Source organism: Conger conger, chromosome 14, assembly GCF_963514075.1.
Source record: "Conger conger chromosome 14, fConCon1.1, whole genome shotgun sequence".
Lineage (NCBI taxonomy): Eukaryota > Metazoa > Chordata > Actinopteri > Anguilliformes > Congridae > Conger > Conger conger.
Window position 1 is genome coordinate 46,888,734 of NC_083773.1, and position 17,500 is coordinate 46,906,233.

General features: G+C 43.8%; 1 protein-coding gene across 1 annotated transcript in view; it reads left to right on the plus strand.

The window, feature by feature from the left end:
• Positions 1 to 17,500, plus strand: part of LOC133109505 (rho GTPase-activating protein 40) — a 70,750-nt gene that overhangs the window by 35,318 nt on the left and 17,932 nt on the right. The window contains exons 8-10 of the mRNA XM_061218828.1: positions 13,596 to 13,673; positions 16,169 to 16,328; positions 17,100 to 17,182. Coding sequence (XP_061074812.1) covers positions 13,596 to 13,673; positions 16,169 to 16,328; positions 17,100 to 17,182 — 321 coding nt within the window. The remainder of the gene's footprint in view (positions 1 to 13,595; positions 13,674 to 16,168; positions 16,329 to 17,099; positions 17,183 to 17,500) is intronic.

Consider the following 17,500-nt stretch of genomic DNA (forward strand, 5'->3'; position numbering starts at 1 on the left):
GTCGCCCGCAGGCCTGTTCTAAAAATAACACAACTCACTAGTGAGCTGCATCTAAAATTTAATTTTATACTGTTGCTATTTTTTTTAAATCACACTTGCATTTATATAGATTTAAAAATGACAATATCTTAAAAATATGTTTATTATACATAAGTTTAGGTGAACTCTGGTCAGTATTGTGCGCATGACAAAACTTCAGTGCTCGTGGAGAGTAAGCTAGCGGGCGCAGCTTAGATGGGCGCTGAATGCAGTTTCTTACCCCAAAAACATGGCAGAAAAAATAAGTTATTTTTTACAACTGTGAAAGAAACTTGCCTGTGTCTCATTTGCGGGGCGACTGTGGCGACGGCAATGTGGAGAGACACTTCACTACGTGTCACAAAAACTACCATGCTAACTACCCACCGGGAAGCGCACTACGGGCAGAAAAAGCCTGTGAGCTAAAGGCAGCTTTGGGTAAGCAACAGTCTTTTTTCACGAGGCCGGCGTAAAAGTCACAAAAAGCAACCGAAGCCTCGTTTAGAGCTACACATTTTCTGATCAAGAAGAAGAAGGGATTTTCAGACGGAGAAGTTGTCAAAGAAGCAATGATGATAATTGCTAACACTGTACTTAAAGACGAGAAAAATGGGACCGATCTAATCTCCACTCTCTCCGACGTCCAACTGGGGGCATCTACGATGGCTAGACGAGTGTCAGCTATGTCCGGTAACTTGGCCGATCAGCTGGACCGGGATCTGGCGAAGTGCAGGTGGTTTAGCATCCAGTGCGAGGAGTCCGCGGACAGCAGCAGTACAGCGCAGCTGTTGGTTTTTATCCGGATGGTGTTTGAAGATTTCTCCACAAGAGAAGAACTCCTGACACTACTGCCCTTAAAGACAACTACGAGGGGAGTTGACATTTATAACACAGTGAAGGAGTTTTTCTTGCAGAAAAAGGTACCATTGGAAAAGCTGGTAGCGGTGACTACAGACGGGGCTCCTGCTATGATCGGCCGACATACAGGTTTCATCGCTCACTGTAAAGGTGACCCAGACTTCCCAAAATTTCTGCATTACCACTGCATCATTCACCAGCAGACGTTATGTGCAAAAGTGATCGGCTTTGGGCACGTGATGACTCCCGTTGTGAAAATCATAAACAACATCCGCTCCAAAGCAAAACAGCACAGGATTTTCAAGGTGCTATTGGAGGAGATGTCAGCTGAATATGGTGACCTGATGCTACACACAGAGATCCGTTGGCTCAGCAGAGGATGGGTTTTACTTCGTTTTTTGTCACTTTTGGGTCAAATCAAAGAGTTCATGCAGTCCAAAGGCGAAGACGTCGCACTGCTAGAGGACACAGAGTGGACACTTGATCTTGCATTTTTGATGGACATTACTGGGAAACTAAACCACTTGAACTGCGAGCTGCAAGGCAAAGGCAAGACTGTTGTTGATATGATAAGTGCTTTAAATGCATTTAAAGCCAAGATGAACATTTTCTCTGTGGATTTACAGAGAAAAAAGGTGCTGCACTTTCCCTCTGTGCAGTCGGTGCTGAAAGAAAAGTACTGTGAAGTCATAAACAGACTTGGGAAAGAGTTTGAGAATAGGTTTTGTGACTTTGATCAGCTTGAGCCATGTGTGTCATTCATTTCCAATCCTTTCATGAATGTGGACACAACATGCTTTGCTGAGCAACTAAGTGCAACATTCAACTGGATGCTGGACAGGTGGAGATTGAAATCATAACATTGCAAAATGACCTGCACCTCAAAGCCTACCAGGCTGCACCAAACCTTTGGTGCCTTGTTGACACAGAGAAGTACAGTGGTGTATGCACAGCAGCTATGAAGGTTGCCAGCCTGTTTGGTTCGACCTATCTCTGTAAATCAGCGTTTTCTGACATGAACTTCATCAAGAACAAACACAGAACATGCCTCACTGATGCACATCTGAAAGACTCACTCACAGTTGCAGTGTCAAGTTACACACCAGATTACAGTACACTGGTGAACAGCATGCAATGCCAGTCTTCCCACTAACAAAGAAACAGATACCAGATGTTGTCAGTGGCAACATGGCAGTGCCATGGCAAAGTTGAATTTAAATATTGAAGAATTGTGTTCAATTTAAAAGTGTGTTCATGACAGTTATAATTTTGTTAAAAATGCCGTAGATTTGGTAATTAGTTCAAAATGTGACAAGATTTATTTAAAAATATGTAAGTTGATTTTTCTTTAACATTACATAATTGATGACTTTTTGAAACATGGTGCAACATAGTTCATGATTTGTTAAAAGGGTTTATCAGTGGCTAGTGAAAATGGGACATTTTCCTATGAAATGTAGTGATGTAAGTGATCATCTGAAAATTTAACAATTACTGAGATTAATAGAAATAAAGTGCTGAATATTGATATCCGTTTCCCACCTTGTTGTCATTGTTGATAATTATTGTGAGAAATCGTTAACGTGATCAGTGTCTTCACAAAGATGAGTATCATTAATCATTTTTAATAATGTATAACTAAAGGCAAACTGAGCAAATTTGTTATTTCAGAAGAGTGTATCAAACTGGTAGCCCTTAGTATGACTCAGTACCCATGAAGTAGCTCTCAGTTTCAAAAAGGTTGGTGACCCCTGCCCTAGTGGTTATCAGTTAGCTATAAAATGGAGAATCCTTTCATCTACCATTTTAGGAACATTTCCAAATGATGGCAGATGAAATGGCAGATGTGACACACGACTGAATTTACTGGGCATCTGCAGCATATTCAGCCTCGTGTACATGTAAGGAGTGGCGGGGCGATATGGCTCAGTGAGTAAGAGCGGTCATCTGGCAGTCGGAGGGTTGCCGGTTCGATCCCCTGTCCGGGCTGTGTCGAAGTGTCCCTGAGCAAGACACTTAACCCCCAAATGCTCCTGACGAGCGGGTTGGTGTCTTGCATGGCAGCCAATCGCCGTTGGTGAGTGTGTGTGTGAGTGTGAGTGTGAGTGTGAGTGTGTGTGTGTGTGTGTGTGTGTGTGTGTGTGTGTGTATGAATGGGCGAATGAGAAGCATCAATTGTACAGCACTTTGGATAAAGGCGCTATATAAATGCCAACCATTTACCATTTAAGGATAAATGCCATCATCTATCTCTCTCTCTCTCACACTCTCTCTCTCACACACGCACACTCTCTCCTCTCTCACACACACACTCCCTCCCCTCTCTCTCACACACACACTCTCTCCTCTCTCTCACACATCTTTTACAGTGTTGCCAAAGCATTGTTGTATTAAAATAAAAAATATATAATAACAACAGTAGTGATAATAAAATGATAAAAAAATATATATAATAATAAAAATAATAATAATGACAGTGAAGACAAAACAATAACAATCAACAACGGTGCTGGTTATAGGAACAGACAGATATGAACACACATAGGGTGGAGATCCAGTAGATTTGGAACTACACACTGCCCCTCGCATCATGGCAGGCTTTGACAAACTGGGCCGCCAGAGGAGCTGTTTGCCCCTCTCCCAGTATTATAGTCAGTTTACCTGTGTTGCTTAATGAGTCTAAATCAGGTATTATTTTTGAAAGTTTTTTGAAAAAGTGGGCTCTTTCTTTTGTGAATTTATCACAATGAAGGAGAAAGTGCATCTCTGTCTCAACCTTACCAGTCGTGCAGTGACCACAAATGCGTTGGTCTCTTGGCAGCCATGATTTTTTGTATCTGCCTGTCTCAATTGCTAGGCTGTGGTCACTGAGCCTGTATTTGGTAAGGATTTGCCTCTGCTTTGTATCTTTGAATCTAAAGATATTCCGCTAATTCATAATCTCTCTTTAGGTTGAGGTAGCATTCTAATTTGGATTGTGATTTGGTTACTCCAATGTTCCAGATATGTTTTCTTACTTTGTTTCATAATTTGGGTAATTTTGGTTTGATTTTGGAAAGCAGTGTTGGTCTGAGAATCATGGGTTACTGTGTTAGTTAAACTCAGAACCAACTGGCAAAGGGGACTGGTTTTAGGGCTGACCTCTTGGGTTTTGTATGCTTGAAACTTTATGGTGTTCTCAGCACTAGATTTTAGGTGGATCCAGAATTTTAAGGATCTTTTTTGTATGTTTAATGCCAATGGGAATCTGCCTAATTCTGCCCTGCATGCATTTGTGGGTGTTTTCCTTTGGATTCTGAGAATGTTTCTAATAAATTCTGCATGCAGGGATTCAGTGGGATGTTTATCCCATCTAGTGTAGTCTAGCTTACTGAGTGGACCCCATACCTCGCATCCATATAATGCAATTGGCATTATGACACTGTCGAATATTTTGCACCAGATTTGAATTGGGATTTGTATTTTATGGAAATTCCTTTTGATGGCATAGAGAGCTCTACGAGCTTTATCTTTTAGTGCATTCACTGCAAGGTCAAAGCTTCCTGAGGCACTGAGTTTCAGGCCTAGATAATCATAACATAAAGAATGCTCTAGAGCGGTGTTTCCTAGAGTGAAAAGGTGTCTGCCTGCCTGTGATCTGGCTTTCTTTTGGAAGATCACAATCTTTGTTTGGGCCAAATTAACTGTCAGGGCCCAGTTCTGACAGAATTGCTCCAGCAGATCTAGATGCTGCTGTAGCCCTTGTTCAGAGGGCGAGAGCAGCACCAGGTCATCCACAAAGAGCAGAAATTTAACTTCCGTATTGTTCAGGGGGAGTCCAGGAGCTGTAGATTGTTCCAATACCACCGCTAACTCATTGATGTAGATATTGAGTTGGACTCAAGCTACAGCCCTGTCACACCCCACGCCCCTGAGTGAAGTATTCTGTTCTGCTGTTATCAATTTACAGCATTTTTGTTGTCTATATACATAGATTGGATTAAATCATAAAATGTACCCCCTACACCGCTTTGCAAAATTTTATAAAATAATCCATCGTGCCAAATTGAGTCGAATGCTTTCTTAAAGTCTGCAAAGCATTCAAAGATTTTCTGTTGTTTTTTTAGTAAAACATGGGTGTTAATTAGGGTGTGTTGGGTGTAAATGTGGTCATTAGTTTGATGTTTTGGTAGGAAGCCAATCTGACCATTACTCAAGACATTGTGCTTGATAAGGAAGGCCTGTATACGGGCGTTTAGAATACAGCAGAAAACCTTCCCCAGGTTACTGTTCACACAGATGCCTCGGTAGTTATTGGGTTCGAATTTGTTTCCACGCTTAAATATTGGGCATAAGCCCCCTGTTCCAGACCTCAGGAAAGCAGCCAGCTTGTAGAACAAGGTTAAATAGTTTTAGAATTACCCTGTGCAATTCAGGGGTGCTGTGCTGAGAAAGGGAGAAAAAGGTAGGCTGCAGGTAAGTTGCACATTACACATTTGATTTTTTTTCTCCTTCCCTTTTTACAGTTCCTTCAAGTTGTTCATTCTTAATTCAAGGTTTTTTATTTTTAGTTCATTTTCCTGTTTAAAGAGTGAGGGAGAGTGGCCGCACGTGGAAAGGGGCAGAGGGGGGGCAGAGGCAGAGGCAGAGGGAGGGAGGGGCAGAGAGAGGGGCTGAGGGAGGGGCTGAGGGAGGGGCAGAGCCAGATTTCTTCTTTTACAGATATACAAAAATCCAAATGGAGTTTCCTGGAAGAAACTTACTCAGTATGTCCCCATAGTCTCCATCTCCAATTTTTATACCTTTAGTTCTTTAGACTAGTCTCTTAACCAGTAGTTTAATACATGTTTATGAGGAGCTCATATTTTGCTGCTGTTCTGTAGCTCTAGAACTCTCTCACACACACACACACAAACACACACACTCAAATTCAAATTGCTTTATTGGCATGACAAAATTTGCATTTGTATTTCCAAAGCATGGCAAGGAACATGTTAAAACAGGTGAAAATAACACAATTATATGATTACATAATAACATGATAATAATTAACACAATAATAATTCTATATACAGTATATATACATATATATATACACACACATACATGCACATGCATATTCACATACGTATATACACATACATACACATATACATATAATTAGATACAAATTGTTCTAATATACTAATAACAAGCTAATCTAATAATAACAGTTTAGATAACAGGTAAATTCTATGTCAATATGTCTATGTGTGTGTGTTTGTGAATTGTAAAATTGTATGTTTGTTTTGTCACTCACTGTCTCTGAGTATGTGACATTCAGACACATATTTTACTGCAATATGTGCAGTTGGTCCCTCCCCCAAGACTATCGGCAGTTGGTTGCTCTCTTCCAGATGGAGAAAGTTGGGGAAATGTTTTTAAATTAATAAAAATATTCTCTAATATTATTGTATTTTTCACATTTTAGAAGGAAGTGCACCTCCGTTTCAACCTCACCTGTCATACGGTGACCACATATCCTCTGTTCTTTTGGTAGCCAGGACTTTTTTTGTCTACCTTTTTCAATGGCTAGGTTGTGGTCACTGAGTCTGTACTTGGTAAGGAGTCATCTCTGCTTCATATCTCGGACAGTCACAAGATATTCAGCCAATTTGTATTCTCGTTTTAGGGCCAGGTAGCAAGTAAGCTTGTTTTGTGTTTTGGTTTGGTTGTTCCAATGTTCCAGATAAATGGTTTTATTTTGTTTAGCAATTTGGTTTATTCTGATTTGTGTTTGTGAAGCAGTGCTGGCCTGAGCGATGTTCTTGTTAGATGTGAGATGATTAGTTAATCTCAGTACCAGCTGACTTAGTGGACTCTTCAGGGTTCAGCTCTTTGGTTTGAAATGCATGGAACTGCAGTGTTGTTTTGGGACTTGATTTCAGATGCATCCAGAATTTGAGTGACCTTTTTATGATCAATGGGAATTGTCCTAATTCAGACCTGCATGCATTGTTTGGTGTTTTTTGTTGGATGTTGAAAATTGTTCTGCAGAATTCTGCATGTAGGGCTTCAATTGGATGCTTCTCCCATCTACACTGTCAAATATTTTTGACTAGATTCTGATTGGAATGTCAATCTGGAAGAATTTCTTTCTGATTGCATAGAAGGCTCTGCAGGCCTTTTCTTTCAGTGAATTCACTGCCAGACCAAAGTTTCCTGAGGCACTAACTCTCAGACCCAGGTAATTATAGGACAGGGTGTGTTCTAGGGCGGTGTTTCCTAGACTGAACGTGTGTCTGCTTTCCTTTTTTTGGAAGATCATTATTTTAGATTTTTTATGGTTTACTGTCTGGGCCCAGTTCTGGCAGTACTGCTCTAACAGGTCCAGATGCTGCTGTAGCCCCGGTTCAGTGGGCAACAGCAGCACCAGGTCATCTGCATAGAGGAGGAATTTAACTTCCATCTTGTTTAGTGTTAGGCCAGGGGCTGTAGATTGTTCCAATAACACCGCTAACTCATTTATATAGATATTAAATAGAGTAGGGGACAAGTTACATCCCTGCCTAACACCTCGCCCTTGAGTGAAGAGATCAGTCCTTTTATTGCCAATTTTTATAACGCATTTATTATTTGTATAAATTGATCTAATTATGTCATATACTTTACATTACATTACATTACATTAGTGGCATTTGGCAGACGCTCTTATCCAGAGAGACGTACAACAAAGGGCATACCCATAACCAGGGATAAGTGCGCTGAAAGACCCTAGAGGGAAGTACAATTTCAATTGCTACCCGTACAACAAAGATAAGGACCAGGGCCTATCAATTATTATTTTTTTATAATAAAAAACAAACAACAAAGCAAAAGTGACCAAACTTAACGATCCAAATACTGCTTACCTAGCCAACTAAAAATACACCGAAACACAACGTAAATCACAAAGACAACAATTAAGGTTCACTGGGAGGTAGGGAGGGATGGGGAGAGGTGCTGCTTGAAGAGGTGCGTCTTCAGTTTGCGCTTGAAGGTGGGGAGAGATTCTACAGTTCTGACCTCAACGAGGAGTTTGTTCCACCACCGTGGAGCCAGAACAGACAGTAGTCGTGAGCGTGAGGTAGAGGTTCGGAGAGGGGGAGGTGCCAAGCGGCCTGTGGAGGCTGGCAGGGGTGTAGGGTCTGATGATTTTTTGTAGGTAAGCTGGGGAAGACCCCTTAACTGCTTGGAAGGCTAGCACCAATGTTTTGAATTTGATGCGAGCCATGACAGGCAGCCAGTGGAGGGAAGTAAGCAGGGGGGTGACGTGTGAGTATTTGGGAAGGTTGAAGACCAGACGAGCTGCTGCATTCTGGATAAGTTGGAGGGGTCTGAAGGCGGACGCTGGGAGGCCAGCCAAGAGGGAATTGCAATCCAGGCGGGACAGAACCATCGCTTGGACCAGGAGCTGGGTCGAGTATGGGGTGAGAAAGGGGCGGATTCTCTGTATGTTGTATAGGAAGAACCTGCATGACCGGGTCACCGCCGCAATGTTCTCTGAAAGGGACAGTCTGCTGTCCATCACCACGCCGAGGTTTCTTGCACTGGGTGATGGCGTGAGTGTGGTATCCCCGAGGGAAATGGAGAGATCCAGATGGGGAGAGGTATTAGCAGGGATGAATATCATTTCAGTCTAACCTGGGTTGAGCTCTAGATGGTGGTTGTCCATCCAGCTCTGGATGTCACTCAGACAAGCAGAGATACGGGCAGAAACCTGTGTATCAGATGGTGGGAACGAGATGAAGAGTTGGGTATCGTCCGCATAGCAGTGGTAGGATAGCCCATGTGCAGTGATCACAGGGCCAAGGGAACGAATGTAAAGAGAAACTAGGCCTAGGACCCCCTACACCGCTTTGGATAATTTTATAATATAAACCTTCCTGCCAAGGAATAAAAGCATGCAAAAAAAATTATTTTCTTTTGTTGGTGTATTTGTTGATTAATTAGGGTGTGTAGGGTGTAAATATGATCAGTAGTTCGGTGATTTGGTAGAAAGCCAATTTGTCCTTTACTCAAGACATTGTGTTCGGTAAGGAAGGCCAGTATTCGGGCGTTAATAATACTGCAGAAAACCTTCCCCAGATTACTGTTTACACAAATGCCTCTGTAGTTATTTGGGTCTAGTTTGTCTCCACTCTTGTGTATTGGGGAAATAAGCCCCCCGCTCCAGTTCTCAGGGAAGCAGCCAGCTTGGAGAACGAGATTGAACAATTTGAGCAGGGCCAGCTGCAGCTCAGCAGTGCTGTGTTTAAGCATCTCTGTCCTGATGCTGTCATGGCCACAAGCTTTTCTTGGTTTAAGTTTTTTTATTTGGTCTTCTAATTCTTTAATTGATTGGTAGTCAAGTGGGTTCTGATTGTTTTTGATAGTTAATTCTAGGATTTTTAGTTTTTCTTTGATTTTGTTCTGTTCCAAATTGAGATTGTTTGGTGATATTTGTTTATATAAGTTTTCCAGGTATTACAGTCTTGTATAGCCAGATTTTGTGTGCTCCTGTTGCTCAATTTGTTCCATTGTTCCCAGAACAGATTTTTTTCAATAGAATCCTCAATTTGGTAAATGGTTGGCATTTATATTGCGCCTTTATCCAAAGCGCTGTACAATTGATGCTTCTCATTCACCCATTCATACACACACTCACACACCGACGGTGATTGGCTGCCATGCAAGGCACCGACCGGCTCGTCAGGAGCATTTAGGGGTTAGGTGTCTTGCTCAGGGACACTTCAACACAGCCTGGGCGGGGGATCGAACCAGCAACCCTCCGACTGCCAGACGACTGCTCTTACTGCCTGAGCCATGTCGCCCCAGAGCAATTTCTCTGAGGGTTTGATTATAATGATTACATTTTTTGTGTCTTAAAATCTTTTTATATTCTCTCAGTGTTTCAGTGTAGTTTTGACGATTTTCCAAATTGTGTGGTTCATGTTTTTGGTTGGACAAGTGTCTTAATTTTTTTCTGACACTTCTCATCAAACCATGCTTCTTTTTGGGGTCTCTGGTCAGATTTCTGTTTTTGAGACCTGCTTTGTTGGCTGATTTATAAGATATTTTGTTAATTTTGGTTACAGCCATATTTATGCCAGATTGGTTTGGTTGGAATGTTTTTGAGAGAAAGTTGTTAATAAGGTTAGTAGTCTCCGGTGTGAACTGATTGCCGTTTTAAATTTTACATCACTGTCATGAGCCCATTTGAACGTTTTGTTCAGCTGAAATGTTTTGCAGGGCTCGGGTTCTTTGGCTATCTTTTGTCCATTTCTTTTTAAGTATACATTTATCTGACAGTGATCAGAAAGTGGTGACTGTGGTCTGACAGTGAATGCGCTAATGAAGGAGGGGTCCATGTCAGTGATTGCATAATCGACTACACAAGCCCCAAGAGCTGAACTACAAGTGAACCTCCCTAAAGAGTCCCCTCTGATCCTTCCATTAAGCATGTACAGACCTAAGGATCGTGCACTAACTCTTTGCCATTTTTGTTTGCAGTATAATCAAGACTGTTTCTTTGGGTAGTGGTGGAGTTAAGGTAGACAGAGGATGTTCTGAAAATGTGGCTGTTGCCAGCAGAATCCACAATATCATTATCTGATCCTGTTCTGGCATTTAAATCTCCGATCAGTAGGCCTGGTAATGCCTGATCCCCGAATGGAGAATTTCAAATAAATTGTCATCGAAGTATGGTGACTCTAAAGGGGGAATGTAGGCCGCACAAATGTATATGTCATTATTACACTCAGTGGTGTTTTTGTTTAATTTTAGCCACATATATGTTGGTTTTCTTTCAATTTCAAATAGATTGGATGATAGTTCCTCTTTGTACCATGTCACCACCCCTCCTGAGTCTCTGCCATGCTTAATAGTATTATGTTTTAGGGATGGAAGTAAAATTTCTCGATAGTTTGGGAGTTTTTGTGTTGTCCCGGCACCATGTCTCTAAAAGAACAATGATGTCATGACCAGATATGTGTATGTGGAATTCCGAATTTGTGCTTTTAATTCCAAATGTCAATGAATACAAACCCTGAATATTCCAAGAGCTAATCAGTAATAATCTAATTTTCAATAAAATTTCATTTGTTATAGATTTGTACAATAAAAAGCAACACAGATAGATAATCAAGAAGTAACAGCAAAGGAACAAGTGGTAAAAAAAAAAAGGCTATATGCATACACATACATACATATACATACATGCATACATACACACCCCTTTTTCCTTTTTTTAATATATAAGTATGGATATACTTATCCTATAATTCTACAGATGAGCTGTAATAATTGCCTCACCTCTCCATAGTCTGGAGAATCTGGGTGGTTCCTCCCAGACAGTACCTGAGCGTGGGTGGGCTGTGACCTGCACTCTGTTGTGCTGTGCTCCTCTGTAGTAGGCTGTGTCAGATGTGTTGTCTCCAGGCCAGGCTGTGTGGGGTGGGGGCTTCCTCTGAGATGGGTAAGCTGTGCTGGGCGGGGCTCTGCTGGGTGGATTCGTCCTCTGTGATGGGTGGGCTGTGCGTCCTGTTCCCTGGTGGTGGCGTGGTGGTCCTCTGATGGCGTGAGGGCTGGGTGCTGCTCCTCTCAGGTCCTCTGCAAACATCCAGACGCTGCTCCAGTCCAGGTGCACATGGTCATATAGGTGCTCCGGGGTCAGAGTGGGGTGATGTGTGACTTTAACTCCTGTCAGTGTCGCACAGTCTGTGGTGATGGCTCGGTTTATGTTGTTGATTAGTTCAGAAGGGACGTCCTTTCGAAGGCAGTAAAGTGGAGATGGTGATGTTGGCCATTTCTACCTTTGTGTATGATAATGTTATCTGGCTCACCTAGTTAGGAACGACAAAGGAGTTTGTGTGCTGTGTCAGTAGTGGGACACCAGAATTTTCCTACCCTGTGTGTGGGGAACATCTGTCTGTGCTGCAGGAACTTGCCATTAGAGTCGATTAGGATGGCGGTTTTTGGGGCCTGTGGTGGGGGCTGGTTCCCTGCAGTAGGCTGTGAGCAGGGCGGGGTAGGTGCTGGGTGTAGCTCTGTCCGGCTGTTCTCAGGCTGTGATGCTGATGGAGGGCTGGGGTCCTGAGGGGCGGCGGTGCTGGGCTTGGGGCTGGCCTGTGGCTCAGTCTGTGATATGCAGTCTGTGGTCTGCAGTGATTCTGAGGGCTGAGCTGCTCTCAGTCTCATCTCTGAGACTGAGGATCTGCGTGTCTCTCTGCTCCAGGTCCTCCTTTAATTCCCTCAGTTCTGCTCTTAGGGTCTCATTTTCCTTACGGAGATCAGTTGTGCTCCCTTCTAGTTGTCCCATTTTTTGTCCGGGTTTCCTCTTTGAATTGGGTAAATTCAGTTGTGAGTCTCTGAATACTGTTTATCGCCGACAGTTTATTCTCTCTCATTTCAATTAATTCTGCCTCTAGGAGGGATAGGCAGTCCTGGATGCCCTGTACAGACAGCGGTGTTCTGGGTGTGGCAGGGCTGTGAGTGGCTGTGAGTGTGCTGAAGGAGGCTGGCTGGGCAGGGCTGGGCACTGTGTGTGTCAGGGAGGCTGATACGGTCACACTGGGAGCAGATGGGGCTTCATAGGGCACAGAGGATTTCTTCTGTTCAATTTCATGTTTTAGTCTCTGAAAGTTAGTCTCAAACTGCTGTAATTTTAATTCAGATCCTTGAATCATGACAGTACCGTTGTTACATATATTGATGTAAAATTTGAGGGTGGTGTCTAGGTACAATTGCCTCATTGTTTTATTGCTGCCCATTTTCAGGTTTTTATCATCTGCACGGAGAGCAGAATGCCAGGCTTCTGGGTGCTCTGTGTAGAACAGCAGGTCTGATTTCACCTCTCTCTCATTCAGCACAGTAAACTCTGCTCTGAGCGTCTCTGCAGTCTCTTTCAGTAGCCTAGCTTTGTGCCTCTTTCTCTCTGTTTCACTGCTGACTTCTTCAGGGTAGCTGATTGCTAGGTTACGCAGGCTCCGCCCACTATTCTGCTGTAGAATTTTCCATTTTCAACTGTCAAAAATGTCTGCTGCTCACTCACTCTAGCTGGAGGCTAACTGGATTAGCTATTTGACTAGTCAGAAATTATTAATGATATAAAGAAACCTACCTTCCTATTTACTTTATCCAGGTTATTTTGTTCCTGTCTTCCCTCCTGTCTCCTTTTTGTTCATGGGATGTCCTTTTATTGTGGTTTTCTCTGATTTGTTCCACTTCTCCTGTTGTGGCAGATGACAGTTCTGTGGCCGTTGGGCTAGCTAGCTATGTTTTATTTCTGTAATATTTTGCCCCCTTTTTTCGGTTCCTTTTACTGTTGAAGTTACTCAAGTTTTTCCTGAGCTTTTTAGATTTGATTTGAGGTATTGCTTTTCATTGTACGTAACTAAAAAACAACAAAATTTAATGAAAGTTTAGCAGATCATAATCTCTCTCTGTGTCTCTCTCTCTCGCACACACACTCTCTCTTTCTCTCTCTCACACACACACTCTCTCTCACACTCTCTCTCCTCTCTCTTTCTCTCACACACACACACTCTCACACACTCTCTCTCCTCTCTTTCTCTCACACACTCTCTCCTCTCTCTCTCTCACACACACACACACACTCTCCTCTCTCTCTCTCTCTCCCACACACACACTATCTCTCCTCTCTCTCTCTTTCTCTCACACACACACTCCTCTCTCTCTCTCTCTCTCTCTCACACACACGCGCTTTCTCTCCTCTCTCGTAGCTCCTGTCTTTCCTGGAGAGAAAGGGTATGGACTCAGAGGGGATCTTGCGAGTTCCGGGATCCCAGACCAGGATAAAGGTATGTCACCTGTGTGACATCACAGCGTCTGCTGTTTTTCATAATTTCCGTCCAATCAGTAGTCAGCTTGGGCCCTGAAAACAAGGTCTGCAGTCTCTCTCTAATCTAGTCTGCAGTCTCTCTCTCTAATCTAGTCTGCAGTCTCTCTCTTTCTAATTCATGTCACACCTCACAGTCCTCCAGTACTGGAGTTTGATGTTTAATGAACTGCATAATTAATTTACATTACATTACATTACATGAATGGCATTTGGCAGACGCTCTTATCCAGAGCGACGTACAACAAAGTGCAAAGTGCATACCCATAACCAGGGATAAGTGCGCTGAAAGACCCTAGAGGGAAGTACAATTTCAACTGCTACCTGCACAACAAAGATAAGGACCAGGGCCTATTCGATTTACATACAGAGAAACCAGTATGCAAGTAAACACAGACCAGCCCCTGACTTTACAGGTTTCTGTAAAGCAGAGAAAATAATGATCTAAACTGTCTGAAACTGGCTGACAAAATAAGACCCAAGTTTCCAGTGACACACAGTGCCTTTGCATGTGCTAACCACAAGAGGGCAGTGCCCAGAACAAAAGGACTGCTGGGGATCGAGGTGTAAAATGCATCGTGATTAATCGATCTTGAGGTGCAATTCAACTGCACCAATTCAAACAACAATTTAAATAAGAAACTTCAATATGGCATTTCTAAAAATTTATGTGCTGAGAACTTTTTTGGATTGTATCTGCTGGGAACCTAAGGTCAATGCAGCACATCCAAAAGAGAAATTAACACAGCCCTATGAATGCTAGGATTAAATAAATTAATTAATTAACGCTTAATTAAATTTAAAAAAAAATGTATTCTACACAGAACAGATAGCACAATGCATCCTGTTATGTGGCGGCAGACCTGGGTAGCTGTTTTGGATTCAAATAATTTTCTGCTCTCAATTGATCTTGCAATGGTGCACTCCAAGGTGCAGAAGCCAGGGATTGCCATTTCTGACAGCATTTCATCGGTTCCAGTACACCAGACAGGCTCAGTAAAGCGCAGAACAGTATTTGAATCCAAAATGATGAGGCATTTGGCCTAGGCGAGCCTGGTGGGGGTGACAGGTTATAGGTCTGCATGGGCAGCATGCAGCGCGGGGGCTCAGGGCATGACTGGGGCCCGGGAGGTTGGTGGGTCAAGGCCCCGGTGGAGCCACCATAACATCCATGCAGCTGTGAGCACATTGCTCCTGGGGGGATATGGCTTAGTCTAATCTACTGTAAATTGCTTTGAATAAAAGCGTCAGCTGAATAAAGGTGATGCAGGTGTAGTGTAGCTGAGTGGGTTTTGGTGCAGGTGTAGTGGAGCTGAGTGGGTTTTGGTGCAGGTGTAGTGGAGCTGAGTGGGTTTTGGTGCAGGTGTAGTGGAGCTGAGTGGCTTTTGGTGCAGGTGTAGTGTAGCTGAGTGGGTTTTGGTGCAGGTGTAGTGTAGCTGAGTGGGTTTTGGTGCAGGTGTAGTGTAGCTGAGTGGGTTTTGGTGCAGGTGTAGTGGAGCTGAGTGGCTTTTGGTGCAGGTGTAGTGGAGCTGAGTGGGTTTTGGTGCAGGTGTAGTGGAGCGGAGTGGCTTTTGGTGCAGGTGTAGTGGAGCTGAGTGGGTTTTGGTGCAGGTGTAGTGGAGCTGAGTGGGTTTTGGTGCAGGTGTAGTGGAGCTGAGTGGCTTTTGGTGCAGGTGTAGTGGAGCTGAGTGGGTTTTGGTGCAGGTGTAGTGGAGCTGAGTGGGTTTTGGTGCAGGTGTAGTGGAGCTGAGTGGGTTTTGGTGCAGGTGTAGTGGAGCTGAGTGGGTTTTGGTGCAGGTGTAGTGGAGCTGAGTGGGTTTTGGTGCAGGTGTAGTGGAGCTGAGTGGGTTTTGGTGCAGGTGTAGTGGAGCTGAGTGGGTTTTGGTGCAGGTGTAGTGGAGCTGAGTGGGTTTTGGTGCAGGTGTAGTGGAGCTGAGTGGGTTTTGGTGCAGGTGTAGTGTAGCTGAGTGGGTTTTGGTGCAGGTGTAGTGGAGCTGAGTGGGTTTTGGTGCAGGTGTAGTGGAGCTGAGTGGGTTTTGGTGCAGGTGTAGTGGAGCTGAGTGGGTTTTGGTGCAGGTGTAGTGGAGCTGAGTGGGTTTTGGTGCAGGTGTAGTGTAGCTGAGTGGCTTTTGGTGCAGGTGTAGTGGAGCTGAGTGGGTTTTGGTGCAGGTGTAGTGTAGCTGAGTGGGTTTTGGTGCAGGTGTAGTGTAGCTGAGTGGCTTTTGGTGCAGGTGTAGTGGAGCTGAGTGGGTTTTGGTGCAGGTGTAGTGTAGCTGAGTGGGTTTTGGTGCAGGTGTAGTGTAGCTGAGTGGGTTTTGGTGCAGGTGTAGTGGAGCTGAGTGGGTTTTGGTGCAGGTGTAGTGTAGCTGAGTGGGTTTTGGTGCAGGTGTAGTGTAGCTGAGTGGGTTTTGGTGCAGGTGTAGTGTAGCTGAGTGGGTTTTGTGTGGGCCTGTGCAGATGCTGCAGCAGAAGCTGGAGGACAGCTTCTACACGGGCGGCTTCAGCTGGGATGAGGTCAGCCCAAACGATGCCGCTGCGCTGATGAAGAAGTTCATCCGCGAGCTCCCCACCCCGCTCCTGACCTCAGAACACCTCAACGCTTTCAGCGCGGTCCGCGGTGAGAGGCTTCACACACCACGCACTTCACTCCTGTTTACTGAACGCTCCCTACTTGAGTGCAGGCTTCAAACCCAAGGCCTCGAGGCCTTGGTGTAAATACCAGCTATGACCAGTTTGAAATGACCAGCTACCAGCTGTTTCAAAACATAGCTTGCTCAAACCATGTTGAGTATTGAACGAGTCTGAAGTGGTCAACCAGCTAACAACTGCTTCAAAACCTTGAGCTGTTTTCAGCAGGGTAGTTATTTATGGAACCCTCTATCATAGGTGTGAAGCATGAAAGCTCCCAGACAATTAGCCACTTTGCCTGACAAAGAACCGTTACACTAGATAGGGTTCTTCTACGGAATTAAAGGGTTCCTTTTGGCATCCTGTGTATTTGTCATTTACTTTCAATCAGCAGCCAATAGGATTTGAGAACCAATAGGTTGACTCTAGCCAATCGAGACCATGAATCACTGAAATACACTGAAAACCAGCAAACACTGCAGCCTCCAGGACTGGAGACATGGATCCTAACCATCATGCCCGTGGATTCAACCATTATTCATTACTAGAGATAACATAGTACATAGTACTGGGAATATGTAATCCCCTTATGTTAGAACATTTGTCCTACCATAATGGAAATGCTTTGGGAATCAAACATTCTTAGCTGGGAGTGCAGTAAATTAGTTTTTGAGTATATGGTTTAAGGTTTACTAAGGGTCCTTTGTTCAAGTGGCTGAAGGTTTTGTTCTGTGTTTTCCTTTGCCTTCCCATAATGCAGACATTGCGGATCTCAAACAGAAGCTGCACATGCTGAACCTGCTGGTCCTCCTGCTGCCTGAAACCAACAGGAACACGCTGAAGGTACTGCCGGAAGAGTAAAAAACCTCATTCTCCTTCCCCATATCGCCTACCCACAGCTGATCTCCCATCTCCAGCCCACAGAAGATCTCCCATCTGCAGACAACATTATATCTTGTGGTTCCAGACCACAGTAGGTCACATAACTCCTCACCACAGTAGATCTCATATATTCAGTCCACTGTAGATCTCCCTGCTCCAAACACAAGTAGTCTCCGATCCTCAGACCACAATAGATCTCCTATATCTAGACCACAGAAGTTCTCACATCTCCAGATCACAGTAAATTTCCCATCTCCTGACCACAGTAGATTGCATAGC